Genomic DNA, 26,773 nt, shown 5'->3' with positions numbered 1-26,773 from the left:
GAAGTGACGCGAGCCGTCGCCCAGGAACGGAGAACGCGCCTCAGTGGGCGGGGTGGGGGTGAAAAAGGACCGGCGTGGCGAGACTGCGCCTGCGCACACCGTGGACGCGGGGCGGGTGCGGCGGAGCGGCGTTGGCGGGCCGGCGTGGGAGCGAGGCTGGAGGACCTAGCCCGCCGGAGCCTCGCGGACGTCGGAACGGCTGGGGCGGCTGACGCCAGTATCTGGTCAGTGAGGAGCTTTCGGCCCCAGCCCAGTCTGCGCCTCCGCCCCCCCCGCCCCCGCCCTGGAGCTCGCCTCGCGGGGGTCGAACCCCAGCTCGGTCCCGACGCCCACCTCCGGGCGGACCGGCAGGTGTGTGAGCAGGCGAGGCCTAGCGCCGGTGTGCGGCCCACTTGGTGCCCCCGCGGACGGAAGGTGGAGCCTTAACTGTACACCACTATGGGTAGTTCGCTTGTAGATTTTCCTTTTTTAAGGAACTGAAGCGTGGACAGGACTCAGTGGGTCAGAGAGTTTTGGGTTTTGTTTTGCGGGTCCTGGGGTGTGAACTCAGGGCCTGGTCTCTGCCCCTCACCTTCTCTTGCTCAAGGCTAGAGCTCGACCACCTGAGCCCCAGCACCACGTCTGGCTTTTTCTGTGTATGTGGTCCTGAGGAATGGAACCCAGGGCTTCCTGCATGCTAGGCGAGCACTCGACCGCACTCTGCGCCCTTTTGTTATTGTTGTTGTTTTCATAGTATATTAAAGCTGGAGTATCGCCCTCAGAACATTGGAGGTAGGACGTTCACGATATTTTAGACTACTTGGTCAGTCCATCATAGTGAGTTGAATGTGTTTTGGGGTCTGTCAGGTTACTAATGACACAAGCCTGTCAGGAGTAGGTATAGCACTTGATTTCAAAAGCCTTGTGTGTGTGTGTACTGGAACCTAAACTCACGACTTGTGTCTGTGTGTGTGTGTTTGGGAGGAAGGGACCACTGAAACTTGAACTAAAGGCCAGAGTGCAGTCCTTGACCTTTTGTGCTCGGGGCGAGTGCTCTAGCACTTGAGCCACAGCTCTGTTTTTGGCTTTTTGTTAGTTTCCTGCTCCACGGCTGACATGGAACAGTGATCCTCAGATCTTAGCCTCCGGAGTAGGGTTACAGGCATGGACCACAGATCCAAAAATGATGATGATGATGATGATTTTACCAACCCTGGGTTCTGGGGCATGAACCCAGGGCCTAGCCACTGTCCTTGAGCTTTCTCCATGCCAGTGCTCTACCACTTGAGCCACAGCACCACTTCCAACCTTTTCTGTGGATGTGGTATGGAAGAATTGAACCCAGGGCTTCATGCATGCTAGGCAAGCACTCTACCACTAGGCCACACTCCTAGCCCATGATAGTATCATTAACTATTTGGCTCTGAAGACACTTATAATTAGGCACCAAGTTGAAGCCACTCAAAATGAAAGCAAGTAATAAGATTTTGAATAATGGAAGTTCTAACACATAGTTGTGCTATTTTTCTTCAGGTTTTCTATCAGATGTTCCACTGTAATAATGCTGGTAAGTACAGAAGGGTTTAAAATACCCATAGACAGAACTTTATGTGTGTATAATATTGCTAGCTCATTGGAAGTAGCTTAAAACATGCCAAAGTACTACAAGCACTACAAGACTTGACTGTATTTGCAGGCCAACAATCTTTCATTGTTTTATACAAACCTCAAGATTGCTAGGTCAGAAATTACAGCAGTGTCCAGAATACTAGCAATTTTGTCTCAGATGATGCAAAGTAAGGCATAAATCATGTACACATGGAGTATATTGCATTACAGGACAGCGACACTGAGTTGAGGGAACCTGAATATTACAATGGACAGCAAGATGCCTTTCAAGGCTGTTCCCATACTTCAGTCAATAGTCCTGAGCAATGGGCAATGAGTGCATTGCTTGTTATTGATGCAGAGCTTCCAGAAACCACTGAGAATAATTTCTCTACAAAAAGTTCTCTAGGGGCCGGGAGTTTGGCCTAGTGGTTAAAGTGCTTGCCTAGCATGCACGAAGACCCAGGTTCAATTCCTCGGTACCACATACATAGAAAAAAGCCGGAAGTGGTGCTGGGGCTCAAGTGGTAGAGCTCTAGCCTTGAGAAAGTCCAAGGACAGTGCTCAAGCCCTGAGCCCAAGCCCAGGACTGGCAAAAAAAAAAAGTTCTCTAAAGCCGGGCACAGTGGTTCACATCTGTAATCCTAGCTATTCAGGAGGCTGAGATCTGAGGATCAAGGTTCAAAGCCAGCCAGGGCGCAAAAGGACCTGAGACTCCTATCTCCAATTAACCTCTAGAAATGGGTAGTGGGGCTTGGCTCAAGGGTCGGGTGTTAGCCTTGAGCTGAAGAGTTCAGGGACAATGCCCAGGCCCAGGGGTAGGGCAGGAGTCTTGAGCTAAAGTACTCAGGGACAGCACCCAGACCCAGAGTTCAAGCCCCACTACTGACCAAAAAGGAAAAAAAAAAAAAACAAACCCTAATCTTTAGCTTGGCACTTGTGGCTCATGCCTGTAACCCTAGCTACTCAGGATGCTGAGATATGAGGATTGAGGTTCAAAGCCAGCCAAGGCATGAAAATCCATGAGACTTTTAGTCTTGAGCTGAAGAGCTCAGGGACCACACCTCGGCCCAGAGCTCAAGTATCACACCTGACCAAAAAAAAGTTCTGGAATTTTAGGGGAAGTATTTACAAAACATACTAAATATCATAAGACTTGTTATCAATAATTTGCCAATTTGACGGAGTCAGACATCATTTGACTTCAGATACTACAACCACAATAGATCTCTACAGACTAGTTGATCTAGAATTTGTGTTCTTTGCCTCCCAGTCCTACTTTTTACTGTAAATTTTTGTTGTAAGTTTAAAAGGTAGCATTTCCATCTAGATCTAGAACAATTTAAGTTATTCTATTGCCTATTTTCCTTGTTTTACCAAAATCACTAGAAAAAGTATGGACTGCAATTGAACCTTACCAGTATACATTAAAGTGTGCGTGTATGTATGTATGTATGTATGTATGTATGTATGTATGTATTGATACTGGGCTTGAACTCATGGACTCAAGCTCTTAACTTTTATGCTCAAGATTGGTGCTCTTCTACTTTAATCACACATACCCACTTTATGATTTTTGCTGATTAATTGGAGATGAGTCTTTTGGGCTCTTAGCTGATTAATTGGTGTGTATATTACATATATATACATATACACACACATATATGCAATTACACTGTAAATGCTATTTTGTTTTTTATGTTATCTAAACTGAATATCTTACCTTTTATTGGCTGAATAAATATTCATATTTTGTATTTGCCCATACTGAAACTTGAAGTTAGGATCTCAGGTTCTTCAACTTTCTGTTTTCTTTTTCTTTTTTTTTTTTTTTTTTGGTCAGTCCTGGGGCTTGCCCTCAGGGCTTGAGCACTGTACCTGAGCTTTTGCACTCAAGGCTAGCACTCTTGTTACTTTGAGCCACATGTCCATTTCCAGTTTTGTGATGGTTAATTGCAGAGAAGAGTCTCAGGGACTTTATTGGCTGGACTGGCTTTGAATGTGACTTTAGATCTCAACCTCCTGAGTAGCTAGAATTACAGGTGTGAGCTACTGGAAGCTGGCTCCTTCAGTTTTCTTGCTTTGCTTTCTTGCTCTTAGTTGGCACAGTACCTTTTGAACCTCAGTTGTTGTCTGGCATTTTACTGGTTCGTTGGAGATGAAATCTCTCAGACTGGCTTCAAACTGTAATCCTCCTGGTCTCAAGTCTTCTAAATAGCTAGGACTCGTAGCTAGGATTAGAGTCATAGCATCTAACTAAATAGTTGGCTATCCTACATGTACTTTATTTAGTGAGTCTACAATGCTTGAATATATGTCTTATTAGTTTTCATAATTGTGAGAAGCATATAGTGTGCCTTTTTTTTTTTTTGGTGGGTTCAGGACTGGCCAAAAAAAAGTTTCATGGACTTTCATGTCCAGGATGGTTTTGAACGGTGATCCTCAGATCTCAGCCTCCTGAATAGCTAGGATTACAGGTGTGAGCCACCGGCACTCTGCTCACATGGTCTGTTCTTACACGATGGAAACATCACAGACATAGCAAATAGACATTGCTTATTTATAGTTTTGGAGAGAACAATTAGTCATTTTTGTAATTTTGACAACAGGTTTCAAAAACGGATTCCTTGATTTTTGGATAATTTTATTTCAAGCATTTCACTAAAATCTTTCAATGTTTTGTTGATTTGTTTTGAGATGGTCTCATTTTGTTGCTCAGATTAGCCTAGCATCTAGTCAGCCTTTTGCCTCAGCCTCCTGTGTCCTAGGATTATAGGCAAACCCCACCACGCTTACTTGAATGTGTACTGACAATATAATAATATAACAAGTTAAAAATAACAATGTGAACTAAACATAAGGCTACTCTATAATCCAGGAATATCATCTGAGCATCTATACAGAGCATTACAAGTCAGGATCTTTACTCACCTATTTCAAAAAATAGTATGTGATTTTCAAGGAAATGGTTGACCCTTGAACAAATTATGTTAAGTGAATTAAGGTTCCTAGAAATAAAGAGCACATGTTTTTTCATGTGGAAGCCAGATCTAAAATACAAACACATTATATCCAGGGCTGTACGCATGTACACACACAAACTAATAAAGAACAGTACATTTAAACAACTAATAAATTGTTTATCAAAATGAATACCAGTGAGCCTGTAATCCTAGCTACTCAGGAGGCTGAGATCTGAGGATCAAAGTTCAAAGCCAATTAATCACTGGAAAATGGGAAGTGGGGCTATGGCTCAAGGGTAAGGCAATTGCTTTGAGCTGAAGAGCTCAGGGACAAGGCCCAGGCCAGAGTTCAAGCCCCATGACTCCCCCCCTACCCCCCCCCCCCCCGCAAAAAAACCCAAAATGAATACCAATAAATGGAAACATGTTTTTAGGGGAAAGCAAAGGGGAGGACAAGAATGGAGGAAGAGTGGCCTGGAGTTTTGGTCTAGTGGTAGAGTGCTTGCCTAGCATGCCCAAAACCCTGGGTTCAATTCCTCAGTACCACATACGTAGAAAAAGACCAGAAGTGGTGCTGAGGCTCAAGTGGTAGAGCTCTAGCCTTGAGAAAGTCCAAGGACAGTACTCAGGCCCTGAGCTCAAGCCCAGGACTGGCAAAAAAAAAAAAAACAAAACAACCCTGGAGGAAGAGTGAGTAAATGACTATTATGTTCAATGGACATTATGTAAAAATTGAACTTTGTAAAGAGGGTAGGGATATAGGAGTCAGGAAATAAGGGAGAATGATGGAAGGGGTAACACCGATCTAGAAGCTTTGTATTTATAATCTGATTTATGGAATTGTAACCCCTTTGTCCAACTACACAATAAAAAAAAGAAAACAGAACAGTACTGGAGGCTCATTCCTGTAGTCCTGGCTGCTCAGGAAGCTGAATATCTGAGGATCCCACTTTGAAACCAGCCCACGCAGAAAAGTCTGTGAGATGCTTATCTCCAAGCATGCTAATCTTGAGTAAAAACAGCTCAGGGACAGTGCCCAGGCTTTGAGTTCAAGCTCCAGGAGTGGCACAAAAATTAGAAAAGAAAAGAAAAACGTAATTTTAGGAACAACGTCAAAAAAAACCTTGAACCTGGAAATCTCAGGTTAACAGTTATGATTTTATCCACTGAATTAGAAACTTTTTTTCATGTAACAGTCCCCGTTTTATATTTCGGGTATTTGTAATATCAAAATTTTGTTTTTCACATTGTCAATAGATGTTTCTTATATAAGGAAAAAAAAAAGCCAACATAAAGCTGGCTGCCAGTGGCTCACACCTGTAATCCTAGCTACTTCAGGATGCAGAGATCTGAGGATCATGGTTCAAAGCCAGCCCGGGCAGGAAAGTCCATGAAACTCTTACCTTTAATTAACCACCAGAAAAGCAGAAATAGTGCTGTGACTCAAGTGGTAAAGTGATAGTCTTGAGCTGAAGAGCTTAGGGACAATGCATAGGTCCAGAGTTCAAGCCCCACAACGCCCTCCCCCCTCCCCCAAAAAGCCAACATAATTAGAAAAGAATTGTAAACTTTTAAAATACTTTTATTAATTTTAGGAGTTAAGAAGTTTCCATTCCTTTGCTCCCAACCAGAAGACTTTATTTCCTGCATACAGAATTAGAGTGATGTTGTTTAAAAACAACTGACAACTGCCTGGCATTTAAAACTGAAGATTGTCATGATTGTTTAACCTAAGCTCTATGCTGAAACAAGATAATTATCTGGGAAATAACTAATTTGGGTAAGTATTTTATTATTATTCACTAATTGTACAAAAGGATTACAATTCCAGAAGTCAGGTTGTAAGTACACTAGTTCTTGATCAGGATCATCCCTTTGCTTGTTTTCCCCCATTTGCTCCCTCATATCCCCACCCTCAAGTTACATAGCTCATTTTTACATAATTGGGTAAACACACACACACACACACACACACACATATATATATATATATATATATATATATATATATATATATATATATATGTATATGTGTGTGTGTGGGGGTCATGGGCCTTGAGCTCTGGGCCTGGGCGCTATCCCTGAGCTCTTCAGCCCAAGGCTACTGCCCCTACCCCTTGAGCCACAGCCCCACTTACCCTTTTCTAGTGATTAATTGGAGATAAGAATCTCATGCTCTTTAGGGCCTAAGCTGCCTTTGACCCTTGATCCTCAGATCTCAGCCTCCTGAGAAGCTAGGATTACAGGTGTGAGCCACCATGCCCAGCTTGGGTAAGTTTTTTTTGTTGTTGCTGTTATTAAAGAATTTAGCGTTGATTTTTTTTTTTTTTACATCATATTTTTTTTTTCTTTTTTTTTTTTTTTCCAGTCCTGGGCTTGAGCTCAGGGCCTGAACACTGCCCTTGGACTTTCTCAAGTCTAGAATTCTACAACTTGAGCCTCAGCACCGCTTTGAGCTTTTTTTTTATGTATGTGGTACCAAGGAATCGAACCAGGGTCTTTGTGCATGGTAGGCAAGCAATCTACCACTAGGCCAAACTCCCGGCCCCTTTATTTTTTATTTTTTTTGCCAGTCCTGGGCTTGTGCTCAGGGCCTGAGCACTGTCCTTGGACTTTCTCAAGGCTAGAGCTCTACCACTTGAGCCTCAGCACCACTTCTGGCTTTTTTCTATGTTGTGGTACCAAGGAATCGAACCCGGGTCTTCATGCATGCTAGGCAAGCACTTTAACCACTAGGCCAAACTCCCGGCCCCAAGAGTCTTTTTTTTTTTTTTTTTTTTTTTTTTTTTTTTGCCAGTCCTGGGCTTGAGCTCAGGGCCTGAGCACTGTCCTTGGACTTTCTCAAGGTTAGAGCTCTACTACTTGAGCCTCAGCACCACTTCCGTCCGGCTTTTTTTTTCTATGTATGTGGTACCGAGGAATCGAACCCGAGTCTTCATGCATGCTAGGCAAGCACTTTAACTAGTGGGCCAAACTCCCGGCCCCCGGCCCCTTTACATCGTATTTCAAATGATGTGTTAAACAAGTATTCAAGAGGGGAATCTCTATATACAATCACTGGCATATAGATTTTAGAGCATAATTAAGATTAGGTTGAAGGTTTGTATGTCATAGATACATATTAATCTATGTAATAAAACATTATGTCTCTAGAGTCATAAATTTTTATGTCTATCTAGTTATGTTTATATTTCCGATACCATGTCCATAGCGTTGGGTACGCAAATATTGAGTCCTTGCTCTTGTACTGTTTGGATTTAATAGCCGCATATTAAGGATACCATGCGCCTTTTGTTCCTTTGGTCTTGACTTGTCTCACTCAACATGATTCGCTCTAGATTTATCCACTTCCCTGCGAATGCCATTATTTTATCTTGTCTGTTGGCTATGTAGAATTCCCTTGTGTATATATACCACATTTTCTGTATCCATTCATCTGCAGTAGGGCATCTGGATTGTTTCCATCACTTGGCTTTTGTGAATAGTGCAGAGATGAACATAGCTGAGCAGGTGTCCTTATAATATCCTGGGTCATGCTGTTCAGGATAGATGCCCAGAAGTGGTATGGTGGGATCATAGGGAAGGTCTATTTTCAGTTCTTTAAGAAACCTCCACACTGCTTTCCAGAGTGGCTGAACTTGCTTACAATCCCACCAGCAGTGCATTAGGGTTCCTTTTTCTCCACAACCCTGCCAGCATCTGTCATTGTCTGAGTTCAGAATCTTGGCCATTCTTGTTGGGGTAAGGTGGTATCTTAGGATTGTTTTTATTTGCATTTCCTTTATGACCATAGATGAACATTTTCTCATATGCTTTTCTGCCATTTTAACCTCCTCCTTTTCTTCTTTTTTCTTCTTTTTCTTCTTCTTTTTGCCAGTCCTAGGCTGGGGCTCAGGGCCTGAGCTTTGTCCTTGGGTTTTCTCAAGGCTAGAGCCCTACCACTTGAGCCACAGCACCACTTTGTGTATGTGGTACCGAGGAATCCAACTTGGGTCTTCATGCATGCTAGGCAAGCACTCTAGCACTAGGCCAAGCTCCCGGCCCCTTTACCTCTTCTTTTGATTAGTCTTTCTTTAGTTCCCTTGCCCATTTAGTGATTGGTTTGTTGGGTTTGGGAGGGATTAGTTTCTTGAGTTTCCTGTAGATACTGGATATTAAGCTTTGTCTGATGTATTATTGGTAAATATCTTTTGGGGGTAAGTATTTTTAATAAAGGTTTGTGATGAGTGGTGAGCAAATACTAATAGAGAAAGTTATAAAATTAATAAGGAGGCTAACATCCAGAGGATCACAGTTCAAAGCCGAACTGGGTGTGACAGTTTATTAGATTCTTGTCTCCAAAATAACCAGCAAAATGTACTGCTGGAAGTAGCTCATTGGAGCTCCAACTGAGCACGTAAAGGCTAGCACTACATCACTTGAATCATAGCTTCACTTGTAGCTTTTTGGTAGTTCATTGGAAATAAACCTCTCACAGATTTTCCTGACCCAGCTGACTTCGAACTACAATCCTCAGATTTTGGTCTCCTAAGTAGCTAAGATTTCAGGTGTGAGCCACCAGCACCCAGCCCAAAACACTTTTTTTTAAGGAAGAACTAAACTTAAAATGAAAAACACATGGTTCCAAGGAAACTGATGCTTAGGAAATACTGCAAGTGCTTTGGATTTGTAGAGTTCAGTTCTGAACTGCTTGATTATTCTACTAGCTATCTTTTTGTCACAAACCTGCTTTGTTTGTTGTTGTTGTTTGCCAGTTCTGGGGCTTGAGCTCATGGCCTTGGTGCTGTCCCTGAACTTCTTTGTGTTCAAAGCTAGTGCTCCACCTCTCAAGCCATAATGCCATTTACAGCTTTTTCTTTTTCTTTTTCTTTTTTTTTTTCTCTTTTTTTTTTTTTTTTTTGTAGGTCATGGCGCTTCAAGTTGGCCTGGGCGCTGTCTCTGAGCTCTTTAATTCAAGGCTACCACCAAACTCCTGGGCCTGGGCATTGTCCCTGAGTTTTTCAGGTCAAGGCTGCTGCCCTACCCTTGAGCCAAACCCCAGTTCCCTGTTTTCTAGAGGTTAATTGGAAATAAGAGTCTCAGGTCCTTTTGTGCCCGGGCTGGCTTTGAACCTTGATCCTTAGATCTCAGCATCTTGAGTAGCTAGGATTCCAGGCATGAGCCACGACACCCAGCTCACGTAGCTTTTTCTGAGTAAATTATTAGAAGTAGGAGTTTCGGGCTGGGAGTTTGGTCTAGTGATAGAGTGCCTGGCAAGCATGAAGACCCGATGAGATTACTCAGTACTACATATATAGGAAAAAAGCCAGAAATGGTGCTGTGGCTCAAGTGGTAGAGCTCTGGCCTTGATAAAACCTAAAGACAGTGCTCATGCCTTGAGCTCAAGCCCAGGACTCGCAAAAAAAAAAAAAGGAAGCAAAGAAATTGGAGTTTCACAGACTTTCCTGTCTAGGCTAGCTTAAAACTGTGATCCTTACATCTCAGCCTCCTGAGTAGTTAGAATTACAGATGTGAGCCACCAGCACCAACTTTGTATTTGTTTTTATTTTTAAAGCAATGACTTAGCCAGTCAGGTAACTGAGATCTGGGGATTGTGGTTCAAAGCCAGCCCAAGCACTTATCCCCAATAAACTACTCAAAAAGCTGGGAGTGGTCCTGTGGCACAAGTAGGAAAAGAAGCTTGTCTGTTGGCTATGTAGAATGCCATTTGTGTGTGTGTGTGTGTGTGTGTGTGTGTGTGTGTGTGTGTGTGTGTACCATATTTTCTGCATTCATCTGCAGTAGAACATCTGGATTGTTTCCATCACTTGGATATTGTGAATAGTATAATTATTTAGTCTTTATATGATAATTTTCATCTGTATTTGTTGTCCAGCCTAATTTTTCCTTTCCTGTTTTGTTTTTTTTGTTGTTGTTGTTGTCGTTTTGTTTTGTTTTTGTTTTTGTTTTTCCAGTCCTGGGCTTGAGCTCAGGGCTTGAGTACTGTCCTTGGGCTTTTTCCTCAAGGCTAGAACTCTGCCACTTGAGCCACAGCACCATTTCTGACTTTTTCTATGTTTGTGGTACCAAGGAATTAAATCCCCATCTTTGTGCCTGCTAGGCAAGCACTGTACCGCTAGGCTAAACTCCTGTCCCCCTCTTCTGTTTATATTTACAATTAATGAACTTCATTTTCTTCCAGTGAAAACAAAAACTTAGTGGTTGCATCATTAGCAGTGTCATCACTTGGATACTTTCAGATGATTTGGTATGTTAAAATTAAATCGTCTAGAGAAACTATAAGCATACATGAAAAATGTTTAACAAAAGCTATTGGGTTCAGACTTTTTTTTGGAGGGGAGTGTTTGATATTGGTGCTAGAGTTGGAACTTTTGTCATAGTGTTCTTATTGGGTTTTCTTGCTCATGGCTGGCATTCGACAATTTGAGCCATGTCTGTAGTCCAATAAAATCTTAACTAGTTGTGCTAGAGTTTTGAACCAGGAGCATCATACATATCCAGCAAGTGTTCTTCTAATGAGTTGCACTTTTTCCCTCGATACTATACTTGCTATACTATACTATACTAGATTTGCCTCTAGTTCTCAAGTAGTTGTTTTAGAATTTCAAATACAACATAAATCAGTCACTTAAGTTACAGCAATGGCATTTAAACATTGATATCAAGCTAAAGATTTTTTTTTTGCAAGTCATGGGTCTTGAACTCAGGGCTTGAGTACTGTCCTAGGGCTTTCTCAAGGTTAGAGCTCTACCCCTTGACCCACTTCCTGCCTTTTTCTATGTATGTGGTACCGAGGAGTCAAATTCGGGTCTTCGTGCATGCTAGGCAAGCACTCTACCACTAAGCCAAACTCCCAGACCAATATATATATTTTTTATTTGAACTTTTTTTGTATTACAGAATTTATTAACATTGATTTTTACATCTTATTCCAAATGTCATGTTTAACAAACAAATATTCAAGAAGGGAATCTATATATAATCCCTGACACTTAGATTTTAGAACATAATTAAAATTAAGCTTAGGGTTTGTATGTCATTGGTACATATTAATCAGCCCAATATTTTTAGGTTATATTTTGTAGCCAGGCATCAGTTGCTCACTTCTATAATTGCAACCACTCAGATGGCTGAGATTTTAAGATTGGGGTTCAATGGCAGCTCAGCCAGGAAAATTTCTGAGACTCTTACCTCCAAAAATGGAGGTGAGGTTTAAATGGTAGAGCCTTGAGTGGAAAAAAAAATGCAAAGGGGATAATACAAAGGCCAGAGTTCAAGGTGTTTATATGTGTGTTTTATAAGATTATAAATTGGGTGCCTGTGGCTCATGCCTGTAATCCTAGCTACTACAGAGGCTGAGATCTGGAGGATTACATTTCAAAGCCAGCCCAGCTAAAAAGTTCATGAAACTATCTCCAATTAACTAGCCAAACCAAACAAAACAGGGCTGGAAATAGATCATATGTGGTAGATTACTAGCTATGAGCAAGAAAGCCAGGCCATGGGCTGGGAGCACAATCTAGTGGTAGAGTGCTCACCTGGCATACTTGAAGCCCTGGGTTTGATTCCTCAGTACCACATACTCAGAGAAGGCTGGAAGTGGTGCTGTGGCTCAAGTGGCAGAGTATTAGCCTTGAGCAAAAAGTATCCAAGGACAGCGCCCAGGCCCTGAGTTAAAGCCCCAGGACGGACCAAAAAAAAAAAAAAAGAAGGAGGAGGAGGAAGAAAAAGAAAGCCAAGCCAGAGCAAGACCCTCAAGTCAAGTTCCAATTCCAGAAAACAAAAGAGATTACTTGCAGGGTGAGGTGGCTCACACCTGTAACCCTAGCTACTCTGGAGGCTGAGATCTGAGGATCTCGCTTCAGAGTCAGTCCTGGCACTAAAGACCATGAGACTCTTATCTCCAATTAACTACTAGAAAATGGGAAGTGGTGCTGTGGCTTAAGGGGTAGGGCAGTAGCCTTGAACTAAAGAGCTCAGAGACAACACCCAGACCCAGAGTTCAAGCTCCATGATCCCCCCCCCGAAAAAAATAAATAAAATGAATGCTATATCAAATCTCTTCAGAATTTTGGTTAGTATACAGAGTATTATTACTATATATAACCTTGTTACTTAATACTCATGTATAATAAAATTGTGTGGCTGCTTGATAATTTGAAGTTAGCAAAAGATAATTGTTTTGAATTTTTTCTGTCATGTAACATAGTTTTTCTTTATTTTTAGGTGCGGATCCTGGGGCTTGAACTCAGGGCCTGATTGCTCTCCCTGAGTTTTATCTGCTCAAGGCTAGTGCTCTACCACTTTAGAGAGGCAACTCCACTTTGAACTTTTTTTAAGTGCCTAACTGAAGATAAGAGCCAGGTGCTAGTGGCTCGTACCTGTAATGCTAGCTACTCGGGAGGGTGAAATCTGAGGATCACAGTTGAAAGCCAGCTCAGGCAGGCAAGTCTGTGAGACTATTTCCAGTTAACCACCAGAAAACCAGAAGTGGAGCTGTGGCTCAAAGTGGTAGAGTGCTAGCCTTGTGCAAAAAAGCTCAGGGAAGGTTGGGAATATGCCTTAGTGGCAAAGTGCATGCATGAGGCCCTGGGTTCAATTCCTTAGTAACACATTAGAGGGAAAAAAAAGAAGAAGAAAAAAAGATGGTACTGGGAATATGGCTTAGTGGTAGAGTGCTTTCCTAGTATGCATGAAGCCCTGGGTTCCATTTCTCAGTACCTTATAAACAGAAAAGGCCAAAAGTGGCACTGTGGCTCAACTGAGCATAGAGAGGCTCAGGGACAGTGCCCAGGACCTGAGTTCAAGACCCACAACTGGCAAAACAAAAAAAGTTGGCGGGGGGGAGGGGAGAGGCTGGGAATGTGGCTTAGTGGTAGAGTGCTTGCCTAGCATGGTTGAAGTCCTGAGTTTAATTCTTCAGTATCCACATAAACAGAAAAAGCTGGAAGTGTTGCTATGCCTCAAGTGGTAGAGTGCTAGCCTTGAGCAAAAGAAACTTAGAGATAGTGCCCAGGCCCTGAGTTCAAGCCCCAGGACTGACAAAAACACTTCACAGACTTTCCTGCTTGAGCTGGTTTGTACTGCAGTCCTCAAATTTGAGTAGGTAGAATTGCAGTGTGAGCCACCAGTGCCGGCTAACTTATAAATTTATCTGTAAGAGGTTGTTTCATTACTTCTCTTTCTTTTTTTTTTAAATATATTTTTTATTGTAATTAATAGAAGGGTTACATGATATTTGCCAGATAAATGGTGCCTTAATTCCCACACATTGATACCCTTTCACATGTCATGGTCCCCATTTCCCTTCCCCCCTCCCCCACCCCTCATCTTGTTTTCCCCCGTTCCCTATCCAATTTCAGATAACCTACTTCTCTTTGATAGGTCTATAGTTGTAATTACATTATATTCACCAGATAGAAGGTGCATTACTTCACAAACATTGCTACCCTTTCTCATGTTTTTGTCCCCATTTCCCTCCCCCCTCATTGTGAATACTCTTAAAGAATCATCCTTATAACAGCACAATGATACCCCTTTTTTTTTTTTAGATATTTTGTTCTTAAACTCATTTAAACTACTTATACAAACTTTGCTTCTTTAAAATGAGTTTTAGTTTATAATCCTAAACTACTTAGTGATTGATTAGATTATAGTTCTTTTAGTAAGTGAACACTTACTTCTAGTTTTCACTTAGTATAAACACAGACTATTTAGGGTAACTCAAAGCTATTTCTATGACAATAAAATCTTTGTTGGTGTTTGGCTTCAATAATAAAATCAGATGATAATAGTGACACTTGGATTATACATTATCTTTTAATAAGTTAACATTTACTTCTATGTTTAGATAAGTATAAACACAGAATGTTTAGGGAATAATATTCTTTTTTAAAAATATTTTTATTGTAATTAATAAAAGGGTTACATGATATTTGTATTTTTGGGGGGTAACTCAAAGCTATTTTTAGAACAAGGAAAATTTTTTGGTGTTTGGTTTTGATAATCATAGATGACAGTAATGCACTTGGATTATACAGTGTCTTTTAATAAGTTAACATTTACTTCCTGATTTAGATAAGTATAAACACAATATTTAGGGAATAATATTTATTTTTTTTTTTAGGGTAACCCAAAGCTGTTTGTGGAACAATGAAAATTTTGTTGGTGTTTGACTTCGATAATACAATCATAGATGACAATAGTGACACTTGGATTGTGCAATGTGCTCCAAACCAAAAGCTTCCAATTGAACTTCAAGATTCTTACCAAAAAGGATTTTGGACAGAATTTATGGGCAGAGTCTTTAAGTATTTGGGAAATGAAGGCATAGGAGAAGATGAAATGAAAAGAACAATGATATCAATGCCTTTCACTCCAGGGGTGGTGGAACTTTTCAACTTCATAAGAGAGAATAAGAATACATTTGACTGCATCATTATTTCAGATTCAAATTCAGTCTTCATAGATTGGATTTTACAAGCTGCTAATGTCCATGATGTGTTTGATAATGTGTTTACAAATCCAGCAGCTTTTGATACCAATGGTCATCTCACTGTGGAAAATTATCATGCCCATTCTTGTGATAGGTGCCCAAAGAATCTTTGCAAAAATGTAGTACTGGTAGAATTTGTAGATAAACGGTTAAAGCAGGGAGTGAATTATACACGAATTGTTTATGTAGGTGATGGTGGAAATGATTTCTGTCCAGTAACCTTTTTAAAGAAGAATGATGTTGCCATGCCACGGAAAGGATATACTTTACATAAAACTCTTTCCAAAATGTCTCAAGATCTTCAGCCCATAGAATCTTCTATTGTAGTTTGGTCTTCAGGTGTCGAAATACTTTCTCATTTACAGTCTCTAATAAAGGAGTAATGCCAACAATTGGAATGTGTATTAGTTAAGGTTAGGTTCAACAACAAAAAACACAATGTGCTAGATGATAGTGGCTTAAAAAGGAGGGGGTGGGGGTGTTTCCTCTCACTTCAAAAGAATTCCAGAAATATCTCAAGGTTGCTAAGGTACTCTGCCTCAGCACTTGGCTTTTAATTTATGAACTGAACTTCCTGTTCAAGCTTCAGCCCTCATAGCAACATTCTGGGCATCATGGATGGCAGTGAGTACATTAGCCAAGATATAGTTAATGCACCATCTACTTCAAGGGAAGATGGAAAATAATGGCTTTCGCTTTATGGAAATTGGGATAAGAGAATTCAGGCAGGTACAACTAGTAGTCCCTACTAAAGATATTTATAAGCATATTGCATTTTAAATTTCCTATGGAGGTCATGTTTACTCCAGCAGATATCCCAGAAATAAAAAGTAGTTGCAGAGTTTACAAATAAGCTCTTAAATGTATATAATGCTTTCCTAAGTGTATTTTGAAGATATGGGTACAGTATTGTTGGAAGTTCTTTTTCTAAAAAGAACTTTCGGGGTTTGTTTTGTTTTTTGTCAATTGTGTGGCTTGAACTCTGGGTCTGGATGCTGTCCGTGGGCTCTCTTCAGCTCAAGGCTAGTATTCTACCATGTTGAGCCACAGCACTACTTCTAGTTTTCTGGTGATAAGAGTCTCACGGGACTGGGAGCATGGTCTAGTGGTAGAGTGCTTGCCTAGTATGCACGAAGACCTCTGTTCACCTCAATACCACCTATACAAAAAAATGTGGAAGTGGTGTTGTGGCTCAAATGGTAGAGTGCTACCCTTGAGAGAGCCTAAGGACGGTGCCCAGTACTGGTCAAAATAAAAAAAGTTTCAGACTTGGTATCCAGACTGGATTTGAACCATGATCCTCAGATCTCAGCCCCCTGAGTAACTGGGATTACAGGCATGAGCCACTGGCACTTGGCTGTTTTTTGTTTTGAGATTGTCTCATTAGGTAGCCCAGACTAGCCTCAACTTTGTAATTCTGCTTCAGCTGCCTGAGTGCTAGTAATGTACCACCACACCTAGGTTCAATATGCTTGTTTAGTCAGTATTGAAAACAAATATAACACTATTGTCATGGGAAATGTAGCATATAATTTACAGGAATAGTCAACATTTAGGAGATTTTGATATATTGGTGAGGTATCAACTGGTCTAGAAATTTTTATTAATGCTATTTTAGGGCTAGATGTATAGCTTAAACATAGTACTTGTTGAGCCAGCACAAAATCCTGAGTTCAAAGCCCAATACCACCAGATATTTTTTTCAGAAAATTTATCATTTCTATGTTAATGACTTAGTCATATTCAGTATGTTCTAATATTAGGATTTTCTTTCCTAAATTATAGAACTCTCCAAAAAGAGATATTCAGTAAAATTTATTAAGAGAAAAATGGTATTCATATATATATAGATATATATATATCTATATCTATATATATATATTTTTTGCCAGTTCTAAGGCTTAAACTCAGGGTCTTGGCAATGTCTTTGGACTTTCATGGCTCTACCACTTGAGCCATGGCACCACTTCCGGCTTTTTTTTTCCTGTGTATATAGTACCAAGGAATTGAACCCAGGACTTTGTGTATGCTAGGCAAGTACTCTACCACTAGACCCCGATCCCAACTCTTTATTTTTTTTTAATTATGAATCTTTATTTTGCCTTAATAGATTTGATTATGTTGAAATACATAGTACCTTAAAGAAGGACCACAAGTGATTGCCAGTTAGATATAAGAATGGTTAGAGGGCCAGGAGTTTGGCTGAGTGCTTTTCTAGCATGCACGAAGACCCAGGTTCAATTCCTCAGTATCACACATACACACAGAAAATGCCCAAAATGGTTCAGTGGTTCCAGTGGTAGAGTGCTAGCTTGAGAAAACCCAAAGACTGTTTTCAGGCTATGAGTTCATTCAAGCCCCAGGACTGGCACACACAAAAAAGGAAACAGTAGCTTAAAAGAATGGCAGCTCAGTTTTAAATACTCTTATAGTCTCTGAAATCTAAGATTTTTTAGGGTTCTAAGTACCTGATCGAAGCAAATTAAATTTGCTTCTCGAGGGAATAAACATCCTAGGTAAGAGGAATAGACATTATTCTTTGATCAGTCAAGCCCTTAGGTATGAGGACATAGGGGTTCCTTTGCTACACTGATTTTTTGATGGGTAGAGGGGAGTGGACAACTAGGTTTTGCTTCAAATCAATAGAATATCATGTAGCACATCATGAGAGAAAATTATATATTACATCAAACTCCCATCTTAAGAGACTCGTTAATTTCAAAGAATTACACTGCTTTTGTGAGCTGGTTTGGGGGGAGAGCCACAAAGCAAGTACTAAGGTTGATCTCTAGGCAGAAGTCAACAAGAAATAGACCCTGTTCCAATGAGTGTCAGAAACTGATGTTTACAACCACCATGTGATTTTGGAAGTGGATCCTGATACCATCAAATACCATAAGTGCAACCTTAGACTATAGAGCAGCTACATAAATAGACCCAGATAAATAAGCTGTGCTTGTACTCTGACCCACAGAACCTGAGATGTGTGTTAAGACACTTTAATGTGTAGGAATATTGTTACCCTGAAGAATAAAAAATAGCCCTCCAAATATGTAAAAAGTTTTGCAAAAGATCTGGTGAATTAACAACTAGTGGCAGCGTAGCAAGCACAGGGCCCTAAATGCAAACCCCAGTACCACAAATAAAAAATTTTTACAAGGGGGGCCGGGAGTTTAGCCTAGTGGTAGAGTGTTTGCCTAGCATGCACAACGACCTGGGTTCGATTCCTCGGTACCACATACGTAGAAAAAAGCTGGAAGTGGTGCTGAGGCTCAAGTGGTAGAGCTCTAGCCTTGAGAAAGTCCAAGGACAGGGCTCAGGCCCTGAGCTCAAGCCCAGGACTGGCAAAAAACAAAAATTTACAAGGATATTGTACCGCACCTGTAGAAAGTAGCCACAAAAAGCAAGTGTAGAAGTGTAGATACCATTTAAACAGAAATGCAGGTGCCTTGTTAGTGCAGTAGGTAGCACGTCAGTCTCATAATGCAGGACCTTCAGTTATTGGAGACAAATATTTCTCAAGATCCTGGCAAAAAAGTAAACATTACACTAAAATAGTGAAGTCTTAGGGGAGAAACCCAAAGGCACAATGCCTCTGTGCCTATGATCATATATTTATCTCAGTGAACTCCAGAAAATGGAAAAAAAATGCAAGCCAGGGATAGTAGTATAGTCCATAATTCCAGCACTTGGGAGACTGAAATAGATCACAACTTTGAGGCCAATCTGGTTATATAACAAGAATGAAGCTGGTTTCCAGAAGCTCATGCCTGCAATCCTAGCTATGCAGGAAACCGAGATCTGACTATCACAGCTCAAAGCCAGCTCAGGCTGAAAAGACCTGTGAGACTCATCTCCAATTAGCCACCAGAAAAATAGAACCAGAGTTCAGGGAAAGTGCCCAGGCCCTGAGCTGAGCCCTATGATCAAGGGTGAGGGGAGAGGGGGAAGAACCCATCTCAAAACAATAGGAATACTGAGCAGCATGACCCAGGATATTATAATGACACCTGCTCAGCTATGTTCATCTCTGCACTATTCACAATAGCCAGGCAATGGAAACAATCCAGATGCCCTACTGCAGATGAATGGATACAGAAAATGTGGTATATATACACAAGGGAATTCTACATAGCCAACAGACAAGATAAAATAATGGCATTCGCAGGGAAGTGGATGAATCTAGAGCGAATCATGCTGAGTGAGACAAGTCAAGACCTAAGGAACAAAAGGCGCATGGTATCCTTAATATGCGGCTATTAAATCCAAAGAGTACAAGAGCGAGGAGTCAATAACTGCATACCCAAAGCTATGGACATGGTAATGGAAATATAAACATAACTATATAGACATAAAAACCTATGACTCTATAGACATAATGTTTTATTTCATAAATTGATATGTTTCTATGACATACAAACCCTTAGCCTAATTTTGATTAAGTTCTAAATACTAAGTCCCAGAGATTGTAATTAGAGATTTCCTCCTTGAACACTTGTTTGTTAAACTTGTCATTTAAAATATGATGTAAACATAAGCCAAAAAAACCCCAATAGGAATACTATAAAATTCAGATTTTTTCCCAGTAACCCATGCTGACCTTTTAATCCTGCCTCAAACCTCTGAATACTAGAATTATAGGAATGTTGATACATTGAGTTTGAAATTATGTTACTAGATAGATAGAACAGACATAGCTGAAGTAGTAATTAGTGAATGGACAGGTCAGGAAAAATCCCTAATAGTACAGAGAAGGATAAAACTGAAAATACAGAAGAAAGTTGGGACATACAAAAAATAGTAAGAGGGCCGGGAGTTTGGCCTAGTGATAGAGTGCTTACGTAGCATGCACAAAGACCCGGGTTCAATTCCTCGGTACCACATACATAGCAAAAAGTCGGAAGTGGTGCTGAGGCTCAAGTGGTAGAGCTCTAGCCTTGAGAAAGTCCAAGTGCTTAAGTCCTGAGCTCAAGCCCAGGATTAGCAAAAAAAAAAAAAAAAAAAAAATACAGTAAGAGGAACTGTGCTCAATGGTGGCTGGAACCCCTAATCCTAGCTACTCAGGAATTAAGATCTGAGAATCACAGTTCAAAGCCAGTCGGACACTAATGAATGTAAGACTCTTATCTCCAATTAATCACTAGAAAATGGGAAGTAGGGCTGAAGCACTCAGGGGTAGGGCGGCAGCCTTGAACTGAAAAGCTCAGGGACAACGCCCAGGCCCAGTAGTAGTCTTGGGCTGAAGAGCTCAGAGACAGCACCTAGCTCAAGAGTTCAAGCCCCATGACTAACAAAAAAAAAAAAAAAAGTCCTGGGGCCTGGAGTTTGGCCTAGTGGTTGAGTGCTTGCCTAGCATACACGAAGACCCAGGTTCAATTCCTCGGTACCACATACATAGAAAAAAGCCGGAAGTGGTGCTGAGGCTCAAGTGGTAGAGCTCTAGCCTTGAGAAAGTCCAAGGACAGTGCTCAGGCCCTGAGCTCAAGCCCAGGACTGGCAAAAAAAAAAAAGTCCTATTAATATGAGCATTCTTTTTCATTTTTCCTTCTTCGTCTCTAGTATATTAAAATGGTGCTTCATGGGCTGATGGAATCTGTGTCTTTCAGCTACAGGTAAGCTCTGAAATTATTGGTGTATAGTTCCTGGAGTCATTCCAGGCTTACAGAGTCTCATCCTACACATGCATAGCATAACAATATTCAACCACAGACTTAATGGAACGGATTTCCCTTACAGATTTCTGGAACTTTCCTATGTTGTTCCTTTCTTTTCTTTTTTCTTTTTTTTTTTTTTTTTGCAGTCTTGGGCTTCAGCTCAGGGCCTGAGCACTGTCCTTGGACTTTCTCAAGGCTAGAGCTCTACCACTTGAGCCATAGCACCACTTTCAGCTTTTTTTCTATGTATGTGGTACTGAGGAATTGAACCCGGGTCTTCATGCATGCTAGTCAAGCACTCTACCACTAGGCCAAACTCCCAGCCTGTTGTTCCTTTCTTATACCCTGCCATCCAGTATAGGCATCAGCCTATCTAATGTGAATGGATTCAGATTAGAAACACTCATAACAGGGTGTTTGGCTGAATTCTTGCCTTAAACCAACACTTTACATTCCTACAATACAAATAAATAAATGCTAATTCTTTTTTTATTTTTTGGCCAGTCCTGGGGCTTGAACTCAAGGCCTGAGCACTGTCCTTGGACTTTCTCAAGGCTAGAGCTCTGCCACTTGAGCCACAGCACCACTCCTGGCTTTTTCTATATACGTGGTACATATACATAGAATCAAACTAGGGTCTACATACATGCTAGGCAGGCATTCCACTGCCAGGCCAAACTCCTGGGCCCTCAATGCTAATTCTTTGTGAACCAACCTTATTAAAATAATCGTTTCTTTTATTTTTCCTTTTTTTTTTTTAATCAGTCATGGGGCTTGAACTCTGGGCCTGGTCACTGTCCCTAATCTCTTCAGCACAAGACTAGCACTCCACTATTTTGAGTCACAGCACCTCTTCCAGTTTTCTGGTAGTTAATTGAAGATAAGATGCTCACAAATCTTTTCAGCCTGAACTAGTTTGAACTGTGATTGTCAGATTTCAGCTTCCTGAATAGATAGGATACAGACATTAGCCACGGACCCCTACCTCTATTTCTTTTTTTAAAAATATCATTGGATGACCTCTGTTCATTTATCCATAGGGTCTTGTGTTCTGTTTTCCTATTTGGAGAATATAACGCTGCCATATGTGTGGTAAATAATTTTTGTGTTGCAGAGTTTTATATTGATTCTTTTCTATTTGAAGTAACTTTTGTCTATGCAATAAACCAGCAACAGATATAACAAGAAAAAAGCCGTACAAATTTCATTACATGCCTAAGACATAGGAATATGAGACTCAGGGAGGGGCAAGTTGGCTGAACCTTATTTAAATCTTTGCAAAGGGGCAGGTGTTGTTGCTTCTGAAGAGAAGTGAGGGGGTGCAGGTTATGGGAGGTTGATGGATGCACAGTAAACAAGGTTGTCATATTATGCATGTAAGAACTACCTGGAAGAGGTATCCTTTTCCTGTAGAAAGACCCTTCCTAGGTAGCAGGGGAGTACAGGAAGGGCATAGCATCTGCCATTGACTTTACTGATGCAGATATATAGAATATATATATAAATGACTTTTGTTTTGAAGATGGACAGCTTTTTAGAGCTATTTAGAGCTATTCTTGTGCCTGCAGATGTCTGCAGTTTCTCTAAATACATCAAAGAAATATATTTGAGGTAGTACATTCTATTTTCACAGGATTATGTTACATTAATCTTTCCTAAATCTTATGCTTGATTGCTTCTTCCATAAGCTGGTCTTCTGCATTAAAATGAAGCCAATATTGGATATAGACTAAATAGGCTAAAGAACATTCTTTAAAATTTTAAAATTAAAGCCAAAGAACCTTTGTTTCTCCCCCAGAGAGAAGCAAATTCTTTATGGTAAGTTTTCATTGTGTGACTATTAAAATTACAACAGAATTGAATAGAAAATAGAATAAAGGCACCTGTTTTCCACCCAAGTTGCTCATTGTTGTCCAAGACACATCCTAAAATGGTCCCTGGTTGCTGTGTGCTGTGTGATCCTAGTGACTTGCCATATTTAGGATAATTTTTATGTTGTATTTTAGAGCACAGTTGACCTGAAACCAAGATAACTGGGTCTGACCTAAACATGGAGCCTTTCAAACCAGAGAGTTTTCTTGCCTGGTTGCTGTTATGACTTAGATATGAACTATCTCATGTGTTGAACACTTTCCTCAGCTGGTGGCACTATTTTGGGAGGTGATGAAACTTTAGGAGGTTGTCTAGCTAGAAAAAGTAGTTATGGGGGACATGACTTTGAAGGTTATATCTGACCCTCTATCGCTCTCTTGCCCTCTTCATCTTGTTTGCCAAGAGGTAAACAGTTGTACCTCCACAGTCTCACCTCAGATCTACAGTAAGGGAGCCACTGTCAGAATGGACTGAAACTTCTGAGTCTATGAGCCTTCATCCTTCCTATCTAAATTTTCTATGTCAAGTACTTTGTCACAACAATACAAAAGAAACAACACAACTGTGTAAAAGAACAGAATCAAAGAACACCAAGGGTTTTAATATGCCACTGTTGGCTTAACATTGGAAGGAGGGATACAGTAAGGATGTGGACAACTATCATGTGGGAACCTTTTTTTGCTAAGGACAATCAGATATTTATTTACATTTTTCTTGTTTAAACTGTGTGTGGGGCCAGGATAATGGCCTAATAGTAGAGTGCTTGCCTAGTATGCATGAAGCCCTGGGTTTGATTCTGCACACCATATACACAGAAAAGGCTGTGTCAGCCTGAGGATAGATTGGATTATAGGCATGAACCACGGGCACCTAGACCATTTAGGGACACACACACATACATACATATGTGAAACAGTAAAGAGCCTTATATTGCCATTAGGCTAGACATTCCTACCCCCAGCGAGATTTTGAAAGCAGCTCTGGATGACAACTAGAAAAACAATAGAGGGCCCAGAGTTTGGCCTAGTGGTAGAGTGCTTGCCTAGCATGCATGAAGACCTGGGTTTGATTCCTTGGTACCACATACATAGAAAAAAGCTGCAAATGGTGCTGAGGCTCAAGTGGTAGAGCTCTAGCCTTGAGAAAGTCCAAGGACAGGACTCAGGCCCTGAGCTCAAGCCCAGGACTGGCAAAAAAAAAAAATAATTAAAAAAATAATAGAGATGTCAGTTCTATAACTAACTGCAAGGAAATGAATTCTGCCAATAACCACGTGACTTTGACAGAGATTCCCAGCCCCATATATGAAAGCCCAGACTGATACCCTGCTTAAGTCTGATAATATCCTGAGCAGAGAAGCTAGTCACATCATGCCCAGTCTTGTAACTATAGAAACTATAAGATACCAAACTTATGGGGGTTTTTTGTTAGTTTTGCTAAAGGCTAATAATGCCCTGACACTTGAGCTTCAGCACCACTTCTGGCTTTTTCTGTGTATGTGGCCCAACCCAGGACTTCATGCCATGCTAGGTAAGCACTCTACCACTATGCCAAACTCCTATCCTCTAAATCTATGTTTTAAATTACTCAATTTGTGGCAGATTTTACATGGCAGTGGAAAACTTGTGGAGTAGCTAATTCCATCTCTCAAGTAGTAGGTAGCTTAGCTTTCAACATACCTTTTTATATAATTACATTTTGTTAATCATATTGTAAAATACTAAATCATTTTTATTCTTTCGACTAAATATTAAAGGGCAACAGTTCACAGTTCAGTTTGTGTGTGTGTGTGTGTGTGTGTGTGTATGAGAGAGAGAGAGAGAGAGAGAGAGAGAGAGAGAGAGAGAGAGAGAGAGAGAGAGAGAGAGAAAGTCCTGGGGTTTAAACTCAGGGCCTGGGAACTGACCCTAAGCTTTTGTGCTCACTCTACCACTTGAGCCATAGCTCTACTTCCAGATTTTTAGTGATTAATGAGATAAGAGTCTCATATGAGAGTCTCATGATCTGAAAGCGGTGGCTCATACCTGTAGTCCTAGCTACTCAGGAGGCTGAGATCTGAGGATTGAGGTTCAAAGCCAACCCAGGCACTAAAAAGTCTGAGAGACTCTTATCTCCAATTAATCACCAGCCTTGAGCTGAAGAGCTCATGGACAGCACCCAAGCCCAGAGTTCAAGTCCTATGACTGACGGAGAAAAAAATAGTCTCATGAATTTTACTGCCTGGTTTGGATTCAAACAATGATCCTCAGATCTCAACCTCCTGAATAGTTAGAATTAGAGGCATGAGCCACCAGCACTGGGCAAGCTACATAATTTTTGAGGCCCAGGGCAATGAAAATTCAGCACCCCTTGCTCAAAAATTTATTAAAGAGTAAGACAAGTGACATATTCCAGTAATTGCAGCATTTGGAAAGTCTTTATCTGGTTGTTGCTAAAGGAGATCTGAACACAGAGCCAGCTTCACAGGCTTGTCAGTCACATAAGGCCTAATCTTCAAAGTATACAACTATCAATTTAAAACTCTGCTGCTTTTGGAAAATTTTTTTGTGTGTAGGGTCAGTAATGGGGTTTGAATTCAGGGCCTGGGCACTGTCCCTCAGCTTTTTTTGTTGTTGGTCCTGGGGCTTAGACCCTGGGCCTGGGTGCTGTCCCTGAGCATTTCGGCTCAAGGCTACTGCCCTATCCCTTGAGCCACAGCCCCACTTCCAGTTTTCTAGTGGGTAATCAGAGATAAGAATCTCCCATTCTTTAGTGCTGGGTCTAGGTTTGAACCACGATCCTCAGATCTGGGCCTCTTGAGTAGCTAGGATTACAGGTGTGAGCCACTGTGTCCTAGCTTGTCCTTCAGCTTTTTTGCTCAAGGCTAGCACTCTACTACTTTGAGCCACAGCTCTAATTCTGGTTTTCTGGTGGTTATTTGGAGATAATAGTCTCACAGACATCTTACCAAGGCTGGCTTTAAACCTTGACCTTCCGATCTCAGACCCTTAAGTAGCTATGATTATACACATGAGCCACCAACATCTGGCTGCTCTGCTGTCCTTACTTTCCCTACTTTGAAATGCTTACTGCTGTGGGCAGCAGAGAGGAGTGTTGCCTTTAATTTTTAGGTGCATTTAATTTTTAGGTTCTGTTAAACACAGATTTTTTTTTTTTTTTGCCGGTCGTGGAGCTTGAACTCAGGGCCTGGGCACTGTCCTTGGACACTTTTTGCTCATAGTTAGTGCTCTGCCACGTGAACCATAGCAACACTTCCAGCTTTTTCGATGTGGTACCAAGGAATCGAACTCAGGGCTTTGTACATGGGAGGCAAGCACTCTACCACTAGGCTACGCTATCAGCCCTAAAAACAGACTTTTTTAAATATATTTTTTATTGTAATTAATAGAAGGGTTACATGATATTTGCCAGATAAATGGTGCCTTAATTCCCACACATTGATACCCTTTCACATGTCTTGGTCCCCATTTCCCTTCCTCCCTCCCCCACTAAAAACAGATTTTTGTATGTCCTCTATATGGGCTTATGGGATAACACATCCTAGGCCAAAAGTTAAATCTTCTACTTGGGCCTATCATACAGACTTGATGTATACATAGTGATGGTTCATATGGAAACAAAATAATAACATGGATGTTTCCTAACAAATCCTTCCACTGTTTATACATAATGTTACTTAGCAAAAGAAAAATAGTTTCTCTTTTATATTTAAATGATAGGGTTTTTTTCAGTCATATATATAAACAACTAGCAAAAATTATTTACAATTAAACTAAATACTGGTTGCCACAAAAAATTTTTATAAACGGTGTACAATGGAAACCTTGCTCATTCCTGCTTTCTTTATTTTATTTTCTTTATTTATTTTTGTCAATCCTAGGGCTTGAACTCAGGGCCTGAGCACTGTCCTTGGGCTTCTTCCTCAAAGCTAGTACTCTGCCACTTGAACCACAGCACCACTTCTGGCTTTTTCTATATATGTGGTACCCAGGAATCAAACCCAGCACTCTACCACTAGGCCAAACTCCTGGCCCCTCGTTCCTACTTTCTTACCACTCTACATCATATTGTGGATTTTGTTATATACCAAAATTACAACTTTTTTAAAGGATGGGATCAGTGGTAGGATTAAACCAGCTCCTGTGCACTCTTCCTGAGCTCAAGAGTAGCAGTTTACCACTTTAGCCACAGCGCAAGTTATA

At 40.8% G+C, this 26,773-nt stretch overlaps 1 protein-coding gene across 10 annotated transcripts; it reads left to right on the top strand.

Annotated features, from left to right (window-relative positions):
* Window positions 1–76: 76 nt before the first annotated feature.
* Phospho2 (phosphatase, orphan 2) lies at window positions 77–15,437 on the top strand. 10 transcript variants are annotated; one of them, XM_090342679.1, is made up of 5 exons: window positions 290–351; window positions 1,513–1,546; window positions 6,146–6,330; window positions 10,732–10,797; window positions 14,677–15,437. In XM_090342679.1, the coding sequence occupies exon 5, from the start codon at window positions 14,703–14,705 to the stop codon at window positions 15,426–15,428; it is 726 nt and encodes a 241-aa protein (XP_090198805.1). In that variant the 5' UTR covers window positions 290–351; window positions 1,513–1,546; window positions 6,146–6,330; window positions 10,732–10,797; window positions 14,677–14,702; the 3' UTR covers window positions 15,429–15,437. The 10 variants fall into 10 exon arrangements, with proteins under 10 accessions (XP_090198803.1, XP_090198805.1, XP_090198800.1 ...); XM_090342674.1 differs by lacking the exon at window positions 10,732–10,797; XM_090342680.1 differs by lacking the exon at window positions 6,146–6,330 and having other exon boundaries at window positions 309–351.
* Window positions 15,438–26,773: the final 11,336 nt, after the last annotated feature.

Source organism: Megascapheus bottae, chromosome 12, assembly GCF_031878675.1.
Source record: "Megascapheus bottae isolate mThoBot1 chromosome 12, mThoBot2.hap1, whole genome shotgun sequence".
Lineage (NCBI taxonomy): Eukaryota > Metazoa > Chordata > Mammalia > Rodentia > Geomyidae > Megascapheus > Megascapheus bottae.
Note: the sequence above shows the minus strand (reverse complement) of the source record. Positions and strands in the feature narration are given on the sequence as shown.

What these genes read in the sequence shown, in the direction of transcription:
- Phospho2 (XM_090342677.1), top strand. Translation starts at nt 14,703, where the DNA reads ATGAAAATTTTGTTGGTGTTTGACTTCGATAATACAATCATAGATGAC.